The sequence below is a fragment of the Carassius gibelio genome, chromosome A24 (assembly GCF_023724105.1).
Source record: "Carassius gibelio isolate Cgi1373 ecotype wild population from Czech Republic chromosome A24, carGib1.2-hapl.c, whole genome shotgun sequence".
Lineage (NCBI taxonomy): Eukaryota > Metazoa > Chordata > Actinopteri > Cypriniformes > Cyprinidae > Carassius > Carassius gibelio.
The window spans coordinates 9,998,441-10,019,521 of record NC_068394.1 but is presented as its reverse complement, the minus strand read 5'-3'; the positions used below and the strand labels follow the sequence as shown (position 1 = coordinate 10,019,521).

At 38.5% G+C, this 21,081-nt stretch overlaps 1 protein-coding gene across 9 annotated transcripts in view; it reads left to right on the top strand.

Moving 5' to 3' along the window:
* Positions 1-21,081, top strand: part of LOC127946526 (extracellular sulfatase Sulf-1-like) — an 83,664-nt gene that overhangs the window by 49,287 nt on the left and 13,296 nt on the right. For all 9 annotated transcript variants that reach the window (XM_052543153.1, XM_052543151.1, XM_052543150.1 and 6 more), the window contains 7 exons: positions 11,082-11,310; positions 13,903-14,142; positions 15,301-15,452; positions 17,377-17,546; positions 19,769-19,919; positions 20,007-20,182; positions 20,740-20,868. In XM_052543153.1, coding sequence (XP_052399113.1) covers positions 11,142-11,310; positions 13,903-14,142; positions 15,301-15,452; positions 17,377-17,546; positions 19,769-19,919; positions 20,007-20,182; positions 20,740-20,868 — 1,187 coding nt within the window. In that variant the 5' untranslated portion in view covers positions 11,082-11,141. The remainder of the gene's footprint in view (positions 1-11,081; positions 11,311-13,902; positions 14,143-15,300; positions 15,453-17,376; positions 17,547-19,768; positions 19,920-20,006; positions 20,183-20,739; positions 20,869-21,081) is intronic.

Sequence of the window (21,081 nt, the reverse complement as noted above, 5' to 3'; positions counted from 1 at the left end):
ATGCCGCCCTAAGCCCCCCATAGTATATTTACACATTTGTTCACACATGCCAGTGGTCACATTGAATGTTGCTGTCGAATGCGATCTCACACAAATTAGCCTGTTATTACCTGCCTATGGATGGCATTGTCCATACCATGTCAGTTCTGCTTTACCTTGTTGTAGAGAACAGGCAATCCTATTTAAGTTTGAAAGAAAAATGGCATATGTCAGGATCCATTTGAGTAAAGAAGGCTCAAAAAGGTGGTGTGGCCAGGGGGTGATGCTTTTATCCTTCACTAATTCAGAATAGAAATAGAGAACCAACTGGGGGGAAAGAATAGGCATGCAGCTCTGCCGACAGCTCAACTAATAAAAGACAGCGTGTGATGCTCTCAAAAATGTAACCTCTCATCCTTTTTTTAACTTTTGCATGAACAAATTCAGTGGGTTCATAACGACCTCTTTCGGAACATACAGCTCTATGCATGCAACATATCCAGACTCAAGCTTATTCTGTTGCTGAACAACTTTGATTTGCTCTTTCTTGGCTTTACCATGGGGATATGAGTCGGACCTCTGCTGTGGCTTGCTCTTGAGTGGAATGCCTATAAACCTTTCATTGCTTTGGGTTTGTCTCGCCAGAGCCCAATATGCAGGCCACTGGAAAGCTGTACCATTCAAATTAAGTGGTTCTGTGGTTTTCCTGTTTGGCTGCCATGATGTGATCAATGTGGCAGTAAAGAAATTAGATGTAGATCAAGGGTTGGGAAATTGCATTGTTTTCTGCTCTTTTAATTAATTATACCAAAATGTTTTTTGGAAAATATTGATTTAATCTCCTAATTGCGACTTCATAAATGAGATTTATTTATTTATTTTTTGTTGCAAATTTATCTCCCAACATAATTTTGTCTTGCATGAGACATTTCCACCCACAATTCCCATGGTTTATTTCTAATTCTAACTTTTCAAAATTGCGAGCATCTCAGAACATTTCTTTCTCACAAATTGCTACTTTGTTGTAATAGCGACTATTTATTTTTACAAATGAATTATTTCCATAATCCCAGCTGTCAATATTCTGACATTTCTTTTGATAATGAATTTATGCAACTTTCTGTCTTTTCGATTATATCACAGTTTAACTTTCTTATTTTGAACTTTCTCACATTATTGTTTATAAATGTATATACATAATAGATTTTTCCCTCTTGGGTTGAAATGGGCTTCCATAAGAGAGAGACTGGACAGCTGAGATTCCCAGAGGGCATTCCATAACTCCGCTCAAGCTCATTTACATGACTCATTGTTTTTCCTCTGGCACTCAGCATTTTAGGTTTGGCCTGCTGGCTGTGAATTTGTAAATGCATGTGAAATTTTGCTTGCACTGCTTTTGAAAATGAATCCTGTGTTTTTTTTTTTTGTTTTTTTTTGTTTTTTTTAAGATCATACAGTCTGGATGGGGCGTGACCTGTAAGTACAGGTGTCAGAAAAATGCCAGTGCACTCAAAGTTAATTATGTTACAAATGATGTGATCGCACGCTTCAAAAAAAGCCACACACATTCATGCCCCAAGCGGTGGCGAGGACAGCATCGGAGTACAAATTACAGGTTGCATTTCTTTGTGTGTCTGTGGGGCTGAAGAGATGTAAGACAAATAGTTTTTTTTTTTAATCTTCTTTGAGTATCTATAGCAGAGAGTGACTGGGAAGGTCAGGGAGGGGTTTTCTCATAGTCGGTGTCTTTTAGATTCTGTCTGTACATGCCCCACATTCTGGAAGTGTACCATTTCACACTTGGACAGAAATGCTCTGTCAGTGGCCTGCTGACAGAGCCCTCCATCCTCCCACTAACCCCTCCCAAAAACAGTCTGGAATTCTGTTCCTAAGCGCCCCTTGTACACATCCAGCATTCAAGTTGCTGCAGTCTTTAGTAGAAGAGGTTGAGTCTAAAATGAGCATCGGCGCAATAGTGCTGGTGGTTTCGCCATCAAGGAGTTTGTGCTTTCCCGCCCATTTAATGTGTGTTGTGCACTTCTGTGGCTTTGTCATTCCATGTACAGCAACTTAAGCTCTTACTTTGGTTTTACTGATGAATTAAGTGCGAGTTGAAAGCTAATACTGGCATTAAATGGAGTTATGCAGTATCTCCTCTTTCAGACAGGCCATATGTTCCAGAGGTGAGGCCTGTCGTGTGTGCTTGTCGGTAGACTAATTATTTATATTTGGGGTTTGAATATAATTCAGTTTGGCTAATTCCCCGTAAGGGAGTTACGGTCTATTTCTGTTTTGACCCAACTTTTTTCTCCTCCTTTTCACCTGTGCCCTATGACAGAATTTTATTAGATTAACATCACACACTTTTAGACTACTTATACAAGTGCACAAAACCCTGGATTTACCATCTTTCTTATCAAAGACACATGTCTAAAAGTGCTACAAGTGCACATTTTGACAAGTGTTCCAATTGGAATATTCATCAGCCATTATCACATGGGTAATTTCATCTGTATACATCTGAGGCCAGGTCTTTTCACCTGCCCATGTCAACCCCTTTGGCATAGATCTGGCCCGGTGGCACCACTTAAGCCTTCAGGCTTGTAATGGTGCCACGTGTCTTTAGTCAGTGGGCGGCATATACAATATTAGAATCACTTAAACAGCAAGGATACTTCAGCTCAAACAGATTTGCCTGGTTCATTGTGTTCTTCATGTGGGAGCTGGCTGCTGATTTCATGGAAAGATGTTGATTTATAAATTCAGGATGGTTACATCACTGGAAACTCACTGAAGCAATTTGAATATTTTCTTTATGTGGCATTTTAATGTGTTTGGAGTATTTGCCACTGTGGTGTGAGGAAGATTTCATAACACATTCTTTGGGAGGTTCTTTTTAACTGGTTTTATATTGGAATCTGGATCTGGAGTTATAAAAAGTCAATTTTTTTCCCCCATGGTGATGTATGTTTTGTGGAGAATATAAACAGAACGTAAAAGTCTCTGAAAGAAAAGCATTTCTCAAGGCAAAGGAACATATTTATTCTGCTATGGCTGGTTGCAGCTGTCATAAATTTTTCTCCCACACCCAACAAACACCTGTTAAATGTTTTTGCTACGTCTGTTTCTCTGTTATTTGTCATAAAGTGTTGATCAAAGGCCAAAATGTCTGATATTGCCACTCCTCCATTATGCTGTCTTTGGAGATTTGTTTCTTTGCTTCTTTCATTAACCACACACTTAAAGGAATGACCTGAAAACCTCTCTGGAGATACCTCCCAGCTGACAGAGAGAGGCGAGGATGGCTTGCTTCGGCTGCTTCAACTTGAGCGAAAACGCCAGGAAGAATCTCCGTTAGGCCTGCTAGAACACTGCCAAATTTGGTCAGAGCTGATTTCAGCCATACCTGGCTATCTCAGTCGATTGTACTTGCCTTTAAACAGCAGGGTAAGTAGCCGGAGAATGTCGAGGAGGTCTGAAGCTTTGACTGGGTTATGCTGCGCAGACTTTGCAGGTGGCTAATGAGTTGGGCCTTCATAAGAGAAAGCTAATCTCTCCCAAAGCCAAGCCGAGGAGGAGCTGAATGGAATTTGCTTAGCTCTGAATTCTGTTCCCTGTATGCTTAAGCCCGTGAGCTGCTCGCTCTTTCTCTCCCACAGTCGTTGAGATGCTGTGCGGCACCCACCGAGAGTCACGTGTGCTGTGGTACAGGTCACCCATAGCTCTGACAGCATGACTTCAGGGGCCTCTCTGCTGCCAGTATATTGGATTATGGAAAAATCATAAAACATGCTCTAACCCCCTGCCTTGGAATTCAGAAATGAGAGGTAGTGATGTGTGCTTAGTTTGGAGATTAGAGAGGGGTTTTGGGTGGGCTTTAATGTGCGACTAAGGTCCAGTGGATGGGGTTCTTGAGTGACGGCTCTGTCGGCTGCCATCGGTTGCAGCTGGGTGTGGATGTGTGCGAGACTGGTGTCATTGGAGAACCTGATAATGTGAGCTGGCATGGTAAAGCAGCTTGGCAGCCTGGGAAACTAAGGTGGCCATGACATCAATCTTTCAAAGTGTAAGTGCTCAAACTGTCTGCACAAGTTCACAAAAGAACAAATTACTTAATCTTTTTTTTGTCTACCACTGTCCTAACATTCTCTTTTTGTGCCATCTAAATCTGGGTTTTTGTCCTTAACAGCTGTCTCTGGACAGTTTTGTCAGTGTTTATTTGTTGTTTCGTGCTGGGTAGCCCCAAATCATTGGTCCAAATTCCTGATCCCCACAAGGCTTTGAAGTCTGTGGGAGGCTGATTATTTTAATGATATTTACATGCATTTAAATGAATGAAATGGGCTCTGTCAGGTAACAGGACCCCAAATCCCCTACTCTCTTTGGTTCCTGTTGGAGGGTTGGAGATTAGCATTAAACTTGTTTTCAGTGAAAGTCACTGCTATTTCCTCTGAAACCACAATGTCAAAGCCTTTATGCCATCCAATATACTGGTTAAATGTTTCTGCTAAATATAGTACATTGTTAAAATATTTAATAAAAGCCTCTAAGAATGAAACAGAAAAAAAAAGTATGAGTTCTTTGTAGTTTGTGTGTTTCTTGTAAAGTTATTGCATTTTGGCTTAAATAAAAAATACTAGATAACCACTAGAATTTGATTGTTTTAGTCAGTTTCTTCAAAAACCACAAGATAACTCTATCAGGATGGAGAAATGTGCACTATAGTCATCATGCACTCCGATTTGGACAGTGCCATTTTCATGCTGGTTGGCATAACACTGTTGACAACTGTTGACACTCCTGATTTGATTTGATTCTGATGTTTGCTCAGCTGTTCTGGCAGATAGAAAAGCTTCTGTTCCCTCAGCACAAGTCAAGTCTCTAGATACACACACACAAACATGCTAAGTACCAAAAAGAAAAACTACACAGGAACATCAATGGGATGTTTCAAGAGCACAGCCTTGCATTTGAAATAACTTTTTTTTGAAAGACTCATCCCATTAGGGTAGTGTGATTACCAGGGCAAAGCTCTGGCTTGTATAGGTGGCTTTGCTATGAAACTTATGTAGTCATTCAAATGTAGAAATGTAGTTTTCACTGTTTGTATGCTTTAATTCAGATTTGTTCATGTAGAAGTGCTGTAGGTATTAGCATCTTGCTAAAGTTATTATTTGTTTTAATTCATTACTTGGATTTTAGTAGCAATGTCTGACATGGCTTTCCCATTCAGTATAGGTGTTCGTAAGAGAGTCAGTTGGCGTTTGACTGCAGTGTATCCATTCACTCTGCAGTGATTTGGCAGAATGGTCCAGTGGCGTGAGAACAAACTGAAGCCACTTCAGTCGGATTCCATATTCTAGTTCTTGCCACATAATCAGTAATCTTTTCCATCAGTGAGAACAAAATGTTTCTATATTTACTCACTTATGTCATTCCAAAAAACGATTCTATTTTTCTTTTTAACAAAATGAACATATTTTAGAAATATTTTACAATGTATTTTTGTCCAATGAAAATCAACATGGTCCAATGTTACATTTGGGTGCACATCACACTAGTTATTTTGGTTTTCCTCGCTCCCATGTGGGTGGACGGCTCTTGGTGATAAAGGCTCATGCGGTTGCCTGACCACAGTTCTCCACAACTCTGTAGGCTTTGACACTGTGGATGGAGCAGTGAAGTCCTGGCTGATTTAAAAATATATATATATATAGAAAAAGATAAAAAAAAAAAAAAAAATGAAACGTTGCAAAATACCAGCCTCTAAAAGCTGTGACTAAGTAATCATTTATCTCCCAATGGGAATAATCACCATACAGAAATATGCAAACAGCCTCTGCAGAAACTGTGCGTCTCTGTGCATCTCTGTATTCAAATAGCCTGTCTTTTGCCATGTATAATTTACCAGATGATTACCCAAGTGAGCGAGGGAAGCTTCACACAAAAGTTTAAATTCTCGTTCACTCACTTTCATGTCTTTCCAAAATCTCCTTTCTGTTGTGGAACAAAAACATAAATGGGGAAAAAAACATTTTAATTTTTTTCTCCAATGAAAGTCATGTTTTAAATCCTATTGACTTTTAATTTTATAGACAAATTCTCTCTCCCTACAGAAAAATGAACAATCCAATCAAAGGTACTTGCAAATGCGCATTAATTGACAAGATCGTGAGACAGGTGTGATGTTTCAGGACAGCTAGTTCAGTGGTGTCTGTCAGGTAATGAGATACTTTGAGTGTCATCCTGTAAAAATAACTTTAATAGCATAGTTAAAGTAAAAACAAATCTTGCCTTGGCTTGGACTCTTTGATAATTAAAATACAACTGTCACAACCAATAAACTGTTAAGTTTTCTTAATGCTGATTGTTCTCCGGTGACTTGGCTTCTGTACAGGCTCATTCTATGGTGAACACGAAGTCTGTAGTGAGGGAATGGAAAGGGGGATTAGCCCTCGAGTCTCTCTTTGTCTATGGAAACCTTCCATTTATGAATGGCTGACTCACTATTTAACAGTGCCATCTGGTTTGATTTATACTTGTTCTTGGCTCACGAGAGACTCTCATTTGCAATGAAGATGCACAAACAACTTTGCCAAGGTGAAGGACGAGTTCTTGGATGATGCTCTGGTTTAAAAGGAATTATTTCAGGCTGATAGGGATCAGGATTTTCATTTTAAGTGATTTTAGAAGCTGATCGCACATGTTATGAATGCAGCTTTGCCATTTTCGTCTTCCTGGACGAAGGACTGAAAGAAACCAGACTATTTGTGATGCAGTCTGGATGTTATAAAACCCAGCGCAGTTGGAAAGAATGTGCCGGGTCATGGCATTCTGATCTGTATCATGTGGCCTCTTCCTCAGGAACTCATCTATCCTTACCTGCGAAGGCTGTGAATTCGGCAGTACTCATTTCCTAGAGTCTTTTGAGAGTCCAGGTGCTTGAGGTTTGGGTTAACCACCCCACATTACCACATGGGTCAAAGGGGGTTCAGGGCACATGAAAGTATTTGGTCTGGGCCTTCACCACAGGCAGCAGTTGCGGCTTTTGCTTGCCAAGAACCTCTGAGCTGCTGTCTCTGATAGCCCTAAATGGCAGAAAACACCGCTTTTGTGTTTAGGAAGTGGGGGGCGGGGGGTGGATGCCTTAAAATGCATGGACGAAGAGAGAAAGCATAAAAGTACAGATTTTGGATCACACTGGAGGACCCTGGTCTTGTCATCCATTAATCTGAAAATTGCACCTCTTTCATATGGGGCTGTTTTTTGGCAGCTGTTTGTCAGACTTGAAAAGTCCAATAGTAGCCTTTTTGTTTGGCACCTTTGAACCTTTGAGACTTTTTTTCTTAATAAGTCCCAAATATTAGTCCCCCAGCTTAGCTCTGATTAGTACAGTAGAGGCTAATTTTCTGGGTCATTTCGTCTAATCCCTAAAAACAATAAGGGCTGGGAGGATGCTTGCTCTGGTCCTCGTCTGTGACCCAGAAGAAAGCTTCCTTGTGTTCTTCAGCAATGCAGGTCTACAAAGGCAAGGCACTCAGCAGATGTGTGCAGACCATGAACCATAGTCTTAAGTTACTGTAGTTGAGGTTATAAAATTATTATGCATTTGTTTTTCAATACATTGTAATGTATTTAATTTATTTATTGGACAGTACATTTTCAGGCATATTCTTATATTTAGATTACTTTGCTGTCATCTAGTCTTTACTTAAACTTACAGTACTTTTTAACAATACACAGATGTGATCTGTAAAAAATCTCGGAAAGAATGTCTTCCATACTTTTTAAATTTTTATTTTATTTTATTTTATTTTTTGCTTTGCTTCGTTTTTTGTCTGTTTTTTTTTTTTTTTTTTTTTTTTTTTGACCCCAAAATCAACTATTGGCTTAACAGTATTTTTCAGAATTTTAATATCAGTGCATACTCAGAAAAACATGTTCTAACAATACTATTCTCCTTTTTTGTTCATTGCAGGACTTGGAGTACTTTAGTTCAATGTGGTTATCTGGGTATCTCCAGATATTCACTGTAGTTTAATATAACTGACTTTTAAATGGTTGCATAATGTTTAAATCCAGTGATATGGAAGTACTTTTTGTTCTGCACATTACAAACACATTGTCCAAATAATAGTTTGACTAAGCCAGAGGAAGTCGCCAGGTTTTCCGCTGAAGGCTTCAGATACAAACATCACATCATTTTTGCATGCCAGCCCAGTGTTGATTCAGTGCTAGAGAGTCATGGAAGTATGGAAGCATTGTTTCCCATTATTCATGGAAATGGAGGGTAGCAGGTCTCTTATTCGTAGGCAAAGGGTCAGTGGAGGACTCGCGCATCAGATAAAAGCAAAGTAGTGGTTTATGTTCTTGCCCGTGCCACCAACTGGAACACATTTTCACAGTAATGAGGATAATTAAAACAAAATTATAATTCACAACCCCTTTTCCTCCAGGGAAGAAAATAGAAGAGCTATTTTGGGTTGACTGTATTCTAAAATTACAGTTCTGGAATGATGGTGAATGTGTCATCTTTGAGGGCAGAGACCGTTTAATCTCATGATTGAGCTAAATAGCAACGTATTAGCTCTTCATTTTGTATGGGGACTTTTTCAGGCTGGAGTTATTAATGTTATTTTCAAATTGCTGGAGGCACATCACACAATACTTTGTCTTGTAGTGTCACATGAGAATGTCAATGAAAGGATTCGTTTATCACTTTAATTTAAATACTGATGCTGAAATGTCAATCTAATTTCCACCATATAGACATAAAACAGATGATGGAAAGGAAGCATACGTCTGAATAAATGGTTGAGGGAACTCTTTATGTACTTTAAGGCCCTTAAGAGGTTTTCGTGAGATCTGGAACTGTGTGTGTGTGTGTGTGTGTGTGTGTGTGTGTGTGTGTGTGTGTGTGTGTGTGTCTGTGTGTCTGTGCGTGTGTGTGTGAGTGCACATTCTGGTCTGACTGGACCCTGTCATCCCCAGCACCAGGGGTTTGTCTAAACAGCGCCAGTGTTTGCACAGTGCTGTCAGGGTGACTGGACCGACTATCCCTCGTGCTGCCAGTCTAAAATCCACTCTATCCAAAAAAGCATTTTGAGCCTCATTTGAGAGGCAGCCATTAAATGCACAGTGATGGAGGAAGGCAAGGACATGGTTTTTCGTTCAACAGCTCCTTATTATACATCATATGGCCCACCTCCTAAAATTGAAAATTGTTTACTCCCCTTCATGTTGCTTCAAATCCATATAACATAATTTTTTCACATTGGTATCAGTCATAAGCCGACAGTTCATAGTGATCACATCTGTCAAGATACAAAAAAAGAACTATGAAGACAAGGTAAAAGAAATATGTTTTCATAAATTATTGTAATTGTAAGTAATTTTGCAAATGTCATCAGAAGGGAGTACATTAAAAAACTTTTGAATGTCAGATTTTGCCATTTTTCAAGCGAATAGCTTGTATCATTTACTGCACATTTTTGATGTAAAGTAATTTGTAATTGAATGAGGAAGACAATAAACATTAACAGAGCCATTCTCAGCATACTGGACTTGTTAAAGAGTGGACGTGTGCATATTTTAAAAGGAAATCATTATTTGCAGGTCGTTTGAAATAAGTTGTGGTTCTTTTACTGCTTTTTTTTAACTCCTTGAAATTCCTCTAAATCTTTTAATTTAATTTCCATTACATTTGCGACCATACCCATTTGTTTTTGTCCCAACAAATGTCCAAGAAATGGTTACATCCTTGCTTTTTTATAATATGATTTTGCTTTACGTCACTAGTCTGGAAGGGATTTTCCTTCTTTCAAGTGGAGTATTGTTAGTTGGAATATGTGAATACATTGGCCTCAAATTGATACTGTAAAACCAGTGCTGACTCTAATTTACTCATTTATTTCTCGACTCTCAACAGTCTTTGCAACAAGTATAAAATAACTATTGAACTCGGGTCAATTACTCTACCAAGCAAAATTATCAAGCCAACTGAATGGCATACGACGAGGCTCAGGTGCATATATGGCCATATTGTTTCACAGCTCATTGATCATAGGCAAAGATCAGCATGGGACCACAAGCAATATGGTCCTCCATAAGGTTTATACAATAAACTTGCATAGAAATTGGGCTGGTATATCAATCACCCGGCTTTTATTTAGCCAATTGTCAGGAAAATGTAAATGACAAATTGCTTTACCTCATGCATTAGCACAAAAACTACAAGACTTAACGCCAGGACATGGGTTTGGGAAATGAAGCATGTCTATTGAATATGAATGATTACACAGAGTCATCTTTGCTGGTGTAGAGTGGATGCCATGCTGTGTAAAGGGGTCAGTTTGTAAACCTGCAACTGGCGACCACAGCACAAGGGTTAATGTAGCGGAACCCTCTTCCCCAAACTGCCTTCACTGGCTTTGTAATTCCCACTGGGTGTCCACTAGGGGTCACAAGCTTTGGGCCTTGTGACTGACAACATGGCCATAAAACATGATTGGCTGGGTGTGGGACGGTGCAGCCTTTAATAGCCAATGGCAAAGCTTTAATGGTACTGAAGGAGTGGGACTGATTAGAGAGAAAGAGCTGGCTTGTCTGCATACACGGAGAGAGACACTCAGGTCTTTCTGACTTCAAGAAAGTGTCTGTAAATATGAGTACAGAACTAAAGTAAACATACTGGGCGTATGACTCCACATGTGACACTGCTAAGCTAAGGACATAACAGGTAGGGTTATGGAGTGTTTCAGTGTTCAGTAAGTTACAATTTTACAAAAAAACTTTTTGTACATTTATTTTAGTGGGTGGACATCCTGGAAATGTGTTGAACTTTCATTGCAAGGGTTGAGATTTTCTATAGTCTGTTGCTGTTCTTGTGGATGGATGTGAAACTAGATGACACTGAGCTTAAAAACAGATGCAAATAATTTATTAGAGGCTGCCGACAAGGATCTTGAGTTGTTGTTTGTCTTAAGAAGGAAGGAAAAGTAGTTCTTTTTAGTCTCTCCAATTTGTGTCAACCGTAGTAACGTTTGTTTTAAACTTTTTAGAACTCCAGAAGCATTAACATCTCTTTGCGCTTTTCTGAACAGATTGCGTTGTGAGGATTCCAGCCTTCTGATTCCTGTTCACACTCCCCGGTTTGCAGTCCCATGATGCAGCTGGTGAGCCTGGCCTGGATGATGGTCCTGGCCACCCCACTGGTCTGCTTTGGTTTCACCACACGTGGTCAGGGCCTGCGTGGGCGGGTTCAAGGTGACCGACGAAACATCAGACCCAACATCATACTCATCATGACAGATGACCAGGATGTGGAGTTGGGTGAGTATACCAGATGTGATTCATCATTAATGGTCCACCTGTACTGCAGACAAATGAGGTGGAGACCTCTCTTGAGGCTTGCAATATTATGAATCAGCAAGTAGTTTGGAAAGTTAGTCTAGAGATCCTCAAAAACCATAATAAAAGTAATCAGTTATGATACAGCGTTACCTACTCATAAAAGTAACGCGTTAGAGTACTCATGCGTTACCAAAAATTAAAAGCAGTTCGCAGCGGCTCACACATGACAGACACAGCCCCCGGCCCCTTTAAATGCACCTAGAAGTCGTGACTCCCGACAATGAATAACGTCAGTCATCCGACTAAATTAACACTGCAGGATAACAATAACAGGAAAGACAGTCAGCAATCGGCTATTCCACATGGCGTTTTATTTATTTATCACAGAACATATTATTAATCAAAATTCGCACCTTACGTTACCCAGCCCGGGTAGCCTAGGCTACTGTATATTATGAGCACCACAAGATAACTCCTGATTTTTCTTTAACTTTAAATAATGCAGTTATCAAAGTACAAGTATGCTTACTTGTAAACACAACCTTAAACAGACTTGCAGATTTAACTCCATTTAGAAATGATGAACAACCGGCCAGCCAACGATCTAACAGAAATTAACAGCTGCCTGTCAGACAAAAATGATAACAAACCGACCGAATTAAATCCTTCACTGCCACACAGGCAAATGACAAATCGCTTAATAGCCGAAATAATTCTTATTAAAGTGTCACTCACAGAGTGTGCATTTTACCGTTATGCTCTTTTCTTTTTCGTTGACAAATTGAAAATAATGTGCGTGCTTCCATAAACCAAACGCTGTCCTCTCTGCTATCTTGCCGGGAGTTCGAAAAAAAAAAAAACCCCCCCACACACACAGGGTCAGGCGCAGGGCACAGACGTATCACAGCCGTTGACTTTACGATCACAGAGCTTCGGCTCCGCTGATACATCCGCAGGTGGCACAGTAGACCTAGGACTACTGTCTGACAAAAAGCAGGCTGCAGTCGGGATTTTCCTTTCCTTAAAATAACGGATTGCTTTTTTAAAAAAATAACGAAGTTACTGATTACTTCCGCACGAAACTAACGCGTTAAGTTACATATTTCAGGAAAAAAGTAATTAAAGTACTCTAACCCACAACACAACACTGTTACCCACAACACTGTATATATATATATATATATATATATATATATATATATATATATATATATATATATATATATATATATATATATATATATTTGTTCCCTCACTGATTTGGGTGTTTGAATTTCACTCTTCACTTCAATATTTGTGAGATGGATATCTTTAATAATGATAATAAGAATAATTTACTTATTATTATTTTGTGGTGTTTCAAGTAGTGTTTGTTGTCCATTTCCATTATGCCTTAAATAATTACTTACTAAGCATTCTAAAAATCAAGATATGTTTACTTGAAGCAAAATAATTTTTCTTATTGAGTTTTCTTAGGAGAAATGTATAAAAATCAGTCAGATCTTTACATAAAACAAGAAAATCATCATCCACTGGGGTAAGAAAAGTTCATGTTCTTTCCCATTTGGATTATGTGTATTTTTCTTACCACATTGGCAGATGTTTCTCTACTGAAAGGAATGACTTCATTTATTTTGTTGAATTGTTCATACTTTTTCATTTTGATTATATGAATGAATTTGAATATTTACATGATTATCTGTTCTGGAAAACAAGACAAAAATACAAAGTATGAAAATCAATTGTAGTACTCTACTGGATAGATTATGTGGAAATGTCCATGCTGGTTTAAGGTAGCACTGGTCTGGCTGGTGGATCACCATAACCAACTTAACTGATGGTGCTGATTGACTGACATCATGACTTCCGAAATTCAGAAATGTTTAATCTTGATCTTGGAGGGTTATGTTCCTGCACAATTTGGCTTCAACACATCTACCTGGTAACCCTGAAGACCTCGATTAGCTGGTTCAGTGTTTATTTCTGGTTTAAGTTAAACAAAGGCAATCTTGCTGGTTAAACTAGTTAAAACACCTTGTGAAAACACTGGCATTCATAACATGTGCTTGTGACAGTCTAAGCAGGTTTGTCATTCATCTTTTGTAGGAGATCTATTTAAGTTGATCATTATTAACTCGGCCTTGGAAAGAAAAGTCTTAAGCCTTCTCCTGGGCGCATTAGCTTGCTTGCTTGTAAGTCTTCTTGATCTGCCAACCAAGTCAGTCTTGGTATCGATCCCATTTTGGTAAGCCTTACTGTTGTCACTGGATCAGGTTCCTTTCTCTGAGAGCATAACATCCAATAGGTTTCAATCTCAGACTGTCATCATAGGTTTGACCTATTTCCTCTTTTAATGTTTAATGGCTCCCCTCAGACATCTGAGAGGCTAAGGGCCTTAGTCCTGAAACCACAGCCAGTCGTTGCATTACCACAGAACTACAGGGATCCTTCTCCACATCAAACCACTATTAGGGCTATTTTTGACATCATGTTGTATATTAAGACATGTTGAGGTTTTAAATTATTAACCGTACTTTACTGAACATTTATTTGTCTTGCTTGGTGTGTCAGGCTCATTGCAGGTGATGAATAAAACTCGCAAGATCATGGAGGACGGTGGAACCTCATTTACAAATGCGTTTGTAACTACGCCCATGTGCTGTCCATCACGCTCTTCCATGCTGACTGGGAAGTATGTCCACAACCACAACACGTACACCAACAACGAAAACTGTTCCTCACCTTCCTGGCAAGCTCAGCATGAGCCGCGCTCCTTTGCCGTTTATCTCAACAACACTGGATACAGGACAGGTAAGAAACAAAAGAGAGACAGACAAGCCATTCTGTCATTTAGAATAACTTTTATAATACCGTATTTTCTGGACTATAGGTCGCACTTTTTTTCATAGTTTGGCTGGTCCTGCGACTTATAGTCAGGTGCGACTTATTTATCAAAATTAATTTGACATGAATCAAGAGAAATGAACTAAGAGAAAACATTACCGTCTACATCCACGAGAGGGCGCTCTATACTGTTCCTGTAGTCTACCACTGAGCAGCATAGAGCGCTCTCTCGCGGCTGTAGACGGTAATGTTTTCTCTTCGTTCTTGGCTCTAAATAAATGCGACTTATAGTCCAGTGCGACTTGTATATGTTTTTTTCCTCATCATGACGTATTTTTGGACTGATGCGACTTATACTCAGGTGCGTCTTATAGTCTGAAAAATATGGTATATATAATTTTAGAATACTTTTTGTAACAATAGGAAAAGTCTGTCAATTTCGATAATTAATTTGTCCTTGCTAAATAAAATATATATTTTTTTTACAAATCTTAGTGTGCATTATTAACTTTTTTGTGTAATATTAATCCATCAGTTTAAATATTGATATTAAAATAACAGACCATTTTAGTTGGATACTGCAATTTTGCTGGAAAAAAAGTGTGTATAATAAATTGAAAACAATGTTTAAATGTTTTAACCTTAAGGTCTTCATGAGGGAAAGAAAAAAAGTGTTCTGCAATTTCACTAGAATTTTACCTTCACATTTGTTCCTAGAGGTCAAATAAGAGTTTAACAGGAATTTTCAATTTGTCTAATTTGTGGAAGCTAAGCATAGAGTAAAACGTGCCAATAGCCTTGTGCTGTGTGACTTGAGTGGCAGCACGTTCTGACCCTGAATACAAGGGTTCAGGCCTCACCACTGCCTGTGGTTTCCTGCTGATGTGTTAGTCTACAATGAGCTCTCCAGGGTAGACTGGCTGCTTGCCCAGCTCTTCTGGAAGATTTGTTGGCTAAGCTTAGAGGGGAAAGGGTAGAGGAGACATGTATACAATGCAGAGACAGACATTTACAGGTATTATTCAAAGGCAGTGTTATGAGACGCTTGTAAATGATCATTTTAGACTTTGTGTCGACCTCACTGAACATAGATTCATGTTTGTTTTTCTTCATTTTGTCCCACAGCTTTCTTTGGGAAGTACCTCAATGAGTACAACGGCAGCTACATCCCACCTGGGTGGCGCGAATGGGTGGGGCTGATCAAAAATTCCCGTTTCTATAATTACACCGTCTGTCGGAATGGGAACAAGGAGAAGCACGGCGCGGATTATGCCATGGTATGTGCTCCTGGTAACATAAGTTCACAGCCCAGTCAAAATGCCAAAGATTTCTTTTAAACTCTATTTACAGTTTATGTTCAATTGTATGCAACTACTTTCAGGCCTCTAATTACATATAAAATTTTAGTCTGTTAACTCCACATGGAATGTGGTTAGGTTAAACAGGGTGTGGGGAGTTACATCGGTGTCTTCTGAATCATCATCAAAAAAAAAAAAAAAAACATGGTAAAAAAGAGTCAGTGTCCTGTGTGCAAAGTTCCTTTTGGAAACAACTACAGTTCTGATGATTTGACAGGTTGGACATTTGGACTAAGCTCAGATTTCTTACTATTTTTGCAGGAAATATTATGTCATTTGTAAACAGTTTTTAAGTCAACATTTTAGCACAACATTTAATAAGCCAAGGTATGCAAATTTAACAAGCAATGCAGCATATAATACTATACTATTACTGTATGATACTGCTGTATATCATAGCCATGGTTCACAGTACGCTGAATGGCAAGATGTGAAGTGATAATGGCTTTTGCCATCCTTGTGCAAGACATTCAATATGAGCAAAGTGAAAAAAATCCAAGTTTAAAGGGTTCAATTTGACATGGCCATGTTCTTTCTCTATAGTGTTTTGGAGCTGCTGTCAAAACAAGCTTTTGGAGTTTCTCAGGTAGCCTTTTGCTGAGGTTTCATGGTTTGGGCATAAATTGGCTTGGAGGCGGTTTTAGGGATGAGCAAATAAATATTTGGACTGTTAATCGGATGTCAATTACCTGCTTGAATTCCCACAAGTGGAAAGGCACAAGAGGGTGAAGGTTTCTCCATGAGGTTTACAGAAATTTTGTTTGCTATAGTAGGTGTTCAAGTGGTTCCTGGAGACCATTAGGAACATTTATGTTCCGGTTTACATTTTGAAATGTAATGCTAAAAAGGAATCAATAAGAACCGTAAGCAGAGATATGAAGGTTTATAAATATTTCCTCAAAGTTTGCACCAAAAATGATTCTCATTATTGAAGAATGTCACACTCTTTATATTAGCTGTAGACTTTTATTCCTGTTTAGTCAATAAGTAGGAATTTAGACAATAAAAACTCACAATAAGAATGTGTTGCAAAGGCAGAGATTGTGCAATCAGTCCAAGATCTTTAATGTATTAGTTATTTAAGGTACATTCAGATTCTGTTTCACTGACACATTCAAGATGATACTGTATTGTTTTCAAAAATAAACAAACATGCTGGTTAAAAAATGGTTTTGTACAACAGAGAACCTGACATTGATGTGTTTTGCTGTAATGCTGAGGAACAAGGTCCACTGAGCACGTCTCTAAACAATGACTTGCACGAGACGTTCACTCCCACAGATGCTGGTAGCTGCACGTTTTAGCAATGGGGAGGGTGGGGTGTGGGTTTGGAGACTTTCCCACAACCAGCCCAGACCAGGAGCACTGCCATCTAAGGGCTTACAACTTCCACATCACATGATTTTTTACCCCCCAGGCCCTTGTGCACATTCCTGCTGCTGCATCATAGCAGTAAGATTGAGACCTCAGTGTTGTCATAACACCAGACTCATGGAGGGCTAAGACCCTCTGTCAACATTGAGTGAAGCCATCAACGCCCTAATCATGCTCAAAACTGAGTTGTGAGCATCATGCCATTAGCTCTGTTGTTGTAGGTAATGTCAGTTTGTGTGTGTGTGTGTGTGTATATATATATATATATATATATATATATATATATATATATATATATATATATATATATATATATATTATATTCAATAATCAAAATATATAGGGAAAAAAACTTCTTGTCCCTAGCTTTATTCTTTCAAGCTGTGAAAGAAGCATAACCATGTGAAGAGCATTCACTTTATGCATGATTTTTTTATTATTATTATTATTATTATTCTGCATGTTCCAGGACTACTTCACTGATCTGATTACCAACGACAGCATCAGCTATTTCCGAATGTCCAAGCGCATGTACCCGCATCGGCCGGTGATGATGGTGATCAGTCATGCAGCGCCTCATGGCCCGGAGGATTCAGCACCCCAGTACTCCGAGCTCTTCCCAAACGCTTCCCAGCACATGTGAGTGACTCTCAGAGCTGAACTCCACTGAACTCAGTCTATCCTGTCTGAGAGATTGTTGAGTCTAGATATTTTTATTTCTCTGTATGTATTTATAATAGGATATTCCAAGGGACACATTTTTTAGTAGAACAGTAGCATTCCAAGCAGATCACTTTCCTTTAAAAGTATTTTAAACCATTATAATTTGGCTTGCAGGTAAATATAAGTTTATAGCTTTAGGAATTTTTGTGGCCACATATTTTTGGAAATGTCATTTAAACTAAACTCTTAAGAGATGACACTGAAATGCACTTCACACATGACTCCACCACCCTGAAACTAGAGTGATTTATCATCCAAGTAAAGTTCTGGCACATGCCAAGTAAGATGATGGGGGATGAGATTTTTATGATCCTCACTCCGGGTGCCAAGACCTTGTTGGGTTCACTGCACTATCATCAGTTTCGTGGCTAAGTTCCTATTCCACAAACAGTGTTGTGGCAACAGGCCATCCATCTCCAAGTCCTTAACATCCCAGGCATGTCAGGATCCTGGTCAGGGCGACATCACACTTTTGTCCCTCAGGCCTATCCATTTCTTTCTACTTGTCTTCCTACGCAAAATTCTGGCACTTCTCGTATCAATCATGCCTTTCAGTATGTAGGTTTGGGGAATGCATTGTCTTATAAGACCCTTTTGTGTTATTAATATCTTTTTAAGTGCATGGGCTCTGAATAGATCACACTTGGATACCCTTAGGGTTCACATCGGCTGGCAAGTCGCTCTGGTGCCGAAAGGGTTGCCTGGGAAGTTGTGCCAAATATACAGGGAAACAGATGGCAGGCACAGGTTTCATTCTGGATTGCTGCAGCAGGGTTTTAGACACTTTTTGTGTTTTATTTATCATCGGCGTAAAAAAAGAACACAAGCACACTCATCCAAAATACCAAAATAATGTGCTCAACCACATTACTTTCTGTGCTTATGTATTTTCTTTTATTTATATTTTAGATATTTATTTTACTAAAGTTATAATATATAAATACATTTTTTATTATATTTTACTTAATTATATTTTATTGAAGTAAAATATATAAATTAATAAATTATTTATACTTTTATTATATTTTTATTTCTTTTTGTATTTTATATTTTATTAAAGTAGTTAAATGTACATAAATTGATAAATAATTAAATTATTTGTTTTACCTATTATTATTATTATTATTATTTGTTTTTTATTATTATTTGTTTTTTTATAGACTCTACTTCATCTGTCTTTGTTCTTAATTTGCATAATACAAAAATCATACTAGGTGTCCCTGCTAGAGTCATTATGTAAAAGTTAAATAAGCCACAGATGATTTTCTTGCCAGTCTGGAAGAAAAGCATAGTATAACCCTGTGAGCTTTGTAATGTGGTAATTGATACAAATAATCTCAAAAGCATGAAGTCTGCATTGCCGTTTTATCTCAAAGACAAACATTCTCTACTCTACTTTGTGGCAGGTGTCGAATCTGGACTAATTCCATCCTTTGACCTCCAAATTCTAAATTTGCTCTACCTACGTATGTGAAGAGCCAGGTTTCTTTTGTGGGGTGTATTAGTTTGCCTTGCTAGCTGGGTGAAGAGTTCAGTGAGCGGACAAAGGCGGACTGAGGAGGAGAGGGCAGAAGCTGTCCACTCAGACAAAATGGAGCTTGCCTGTGACCATAATTCATTATGACACTAGGCACAAGAGTCTGGTCTGGAAAGCAAAAGAAGGCCATGTCTTTCAGCTGTGGAGAAAGGCCAACTGCAGTCAACAGGTGGCCATCTCAAAGCCGTAGCTCCACAAACAAGTCCGTAGCCTCCTGTTTACCCAGCTTTTAATTCTCTACTTCAAATGCAAATGAGTTATAGCCCTGTCGTTGCTGGACTTATTACAAACTTTATTTTGGGCCCGAAGGCTGGGGAAGCTATTATTTTTCTTAAGCATGTGCCAACCCTCAAGCGATTAAACACTGCCAAGAATCCCTGAGACTCTCAGCATGGTGTGAGGAGAGATGGAGAGCGAGCCCAAGAAAAACACCTAGCGAGGAGAATTAGTATGTTTCCGTGGAGGGGGAGGGCAACTGCTGTTATTGATGCTTGTCAAATAAGTTATACAGCAGGCAGCTCCAACAACCACAAGTGGTTGTGAAATGGCAGACAGGTGTGTGTGTGTTCCTCACAGTGGCATGTTGTGCTTATTCACGCAGAACTCCCAGCTATAACTACGCACCAAACATGGATAAGCACTGGATCATGCAGTACACCGGCCCGATGAAGCCGATTCACATGGAGTTCACCAACTACCTGCACAGGAAGAGGCTCCAGACGCTGATGTCTGTAGATGACTCTGTGGAAAAGGTCAGTGGTTTATGCGTTCTTGCTCCAAAATCTGGGTATTTAACAGACTTTGTATATGAATGGAAAGTAAATGTGTTTCCTTTACAGATATATAATGTCCTGGTCGATACGGGGGAGCTGGATAATACCTATATCATTTACACAGCTGATCATGGTTACCACATTGGCCAGTTTGGCCTGGTCAAGGGGAAGTCTATGCCCTATGATTTTGACATCAGAGTACCGTTTTTTGTCAGAGGTCCTGATGTGGAACCAGGGGCAAGGTAAAATCAACTTCTATTTGAAATGTACAATTTGTACAATATAATATCTTTCCACACTTTATCTCTAACTGTATATTTCTATGTTAAAATTTGATTGACATTAATTAAAAAATATATATAAATTAAAATAAATATTTAAAATTGTAATATTATATATTTTAAATTATATTTATAATTCTAATTTTATTTATTAGCATTATATTATACTATAATGCACATTTAGCAATTTTCACAAATTAAAATATATACATTTATATATTTATATCAATATGTTTAATTATTAAACTTAAAATTATTACTCTATTTAAAAATAAATGTAACTTTGTATACAATTTCACACTTTTGAAAATATATTTGTATACAATTATTTATTAATGTATATATTCACATTTTATATATTTATGCATGTTAAAAATATATAAATTGACTATGTGTATGCACAATATATATCTAAAATGTTATTAGCAATAATGTAGTATAGCACACGTTGTATATAGAATTTCTTTCACAATACACATAACACGTAAAACATAACAACATTTTGTGTTACTCCGCAGGAACAACCATCTTGTGCTAAACATTGATCTCGCACCCACAATCCTGGACATAGCTGGCCTGGACACTCCTCCTGATATGGATGGCAGATCTGTCCTGAAGCTTCTGGAGCAGGAAAAGAATGGGAATAGGTGAGCTCAATCCTCTCCATGAACACATTCCCAGTGTAATAAATGGTTGCGTAGTACCTGTTTATTGCTTTTAATTCAACTGAGTTGGGTTTAACGGTTTGTGAACATTTGGAGTACATTTATAAGGGGTTTCTGGCAGGTAAAGAATGCTGGAAATGCTCTGGGGTCGTTGCCACTCATGATGGCAGGAGATATTGAGCAGATTAAGCGGTC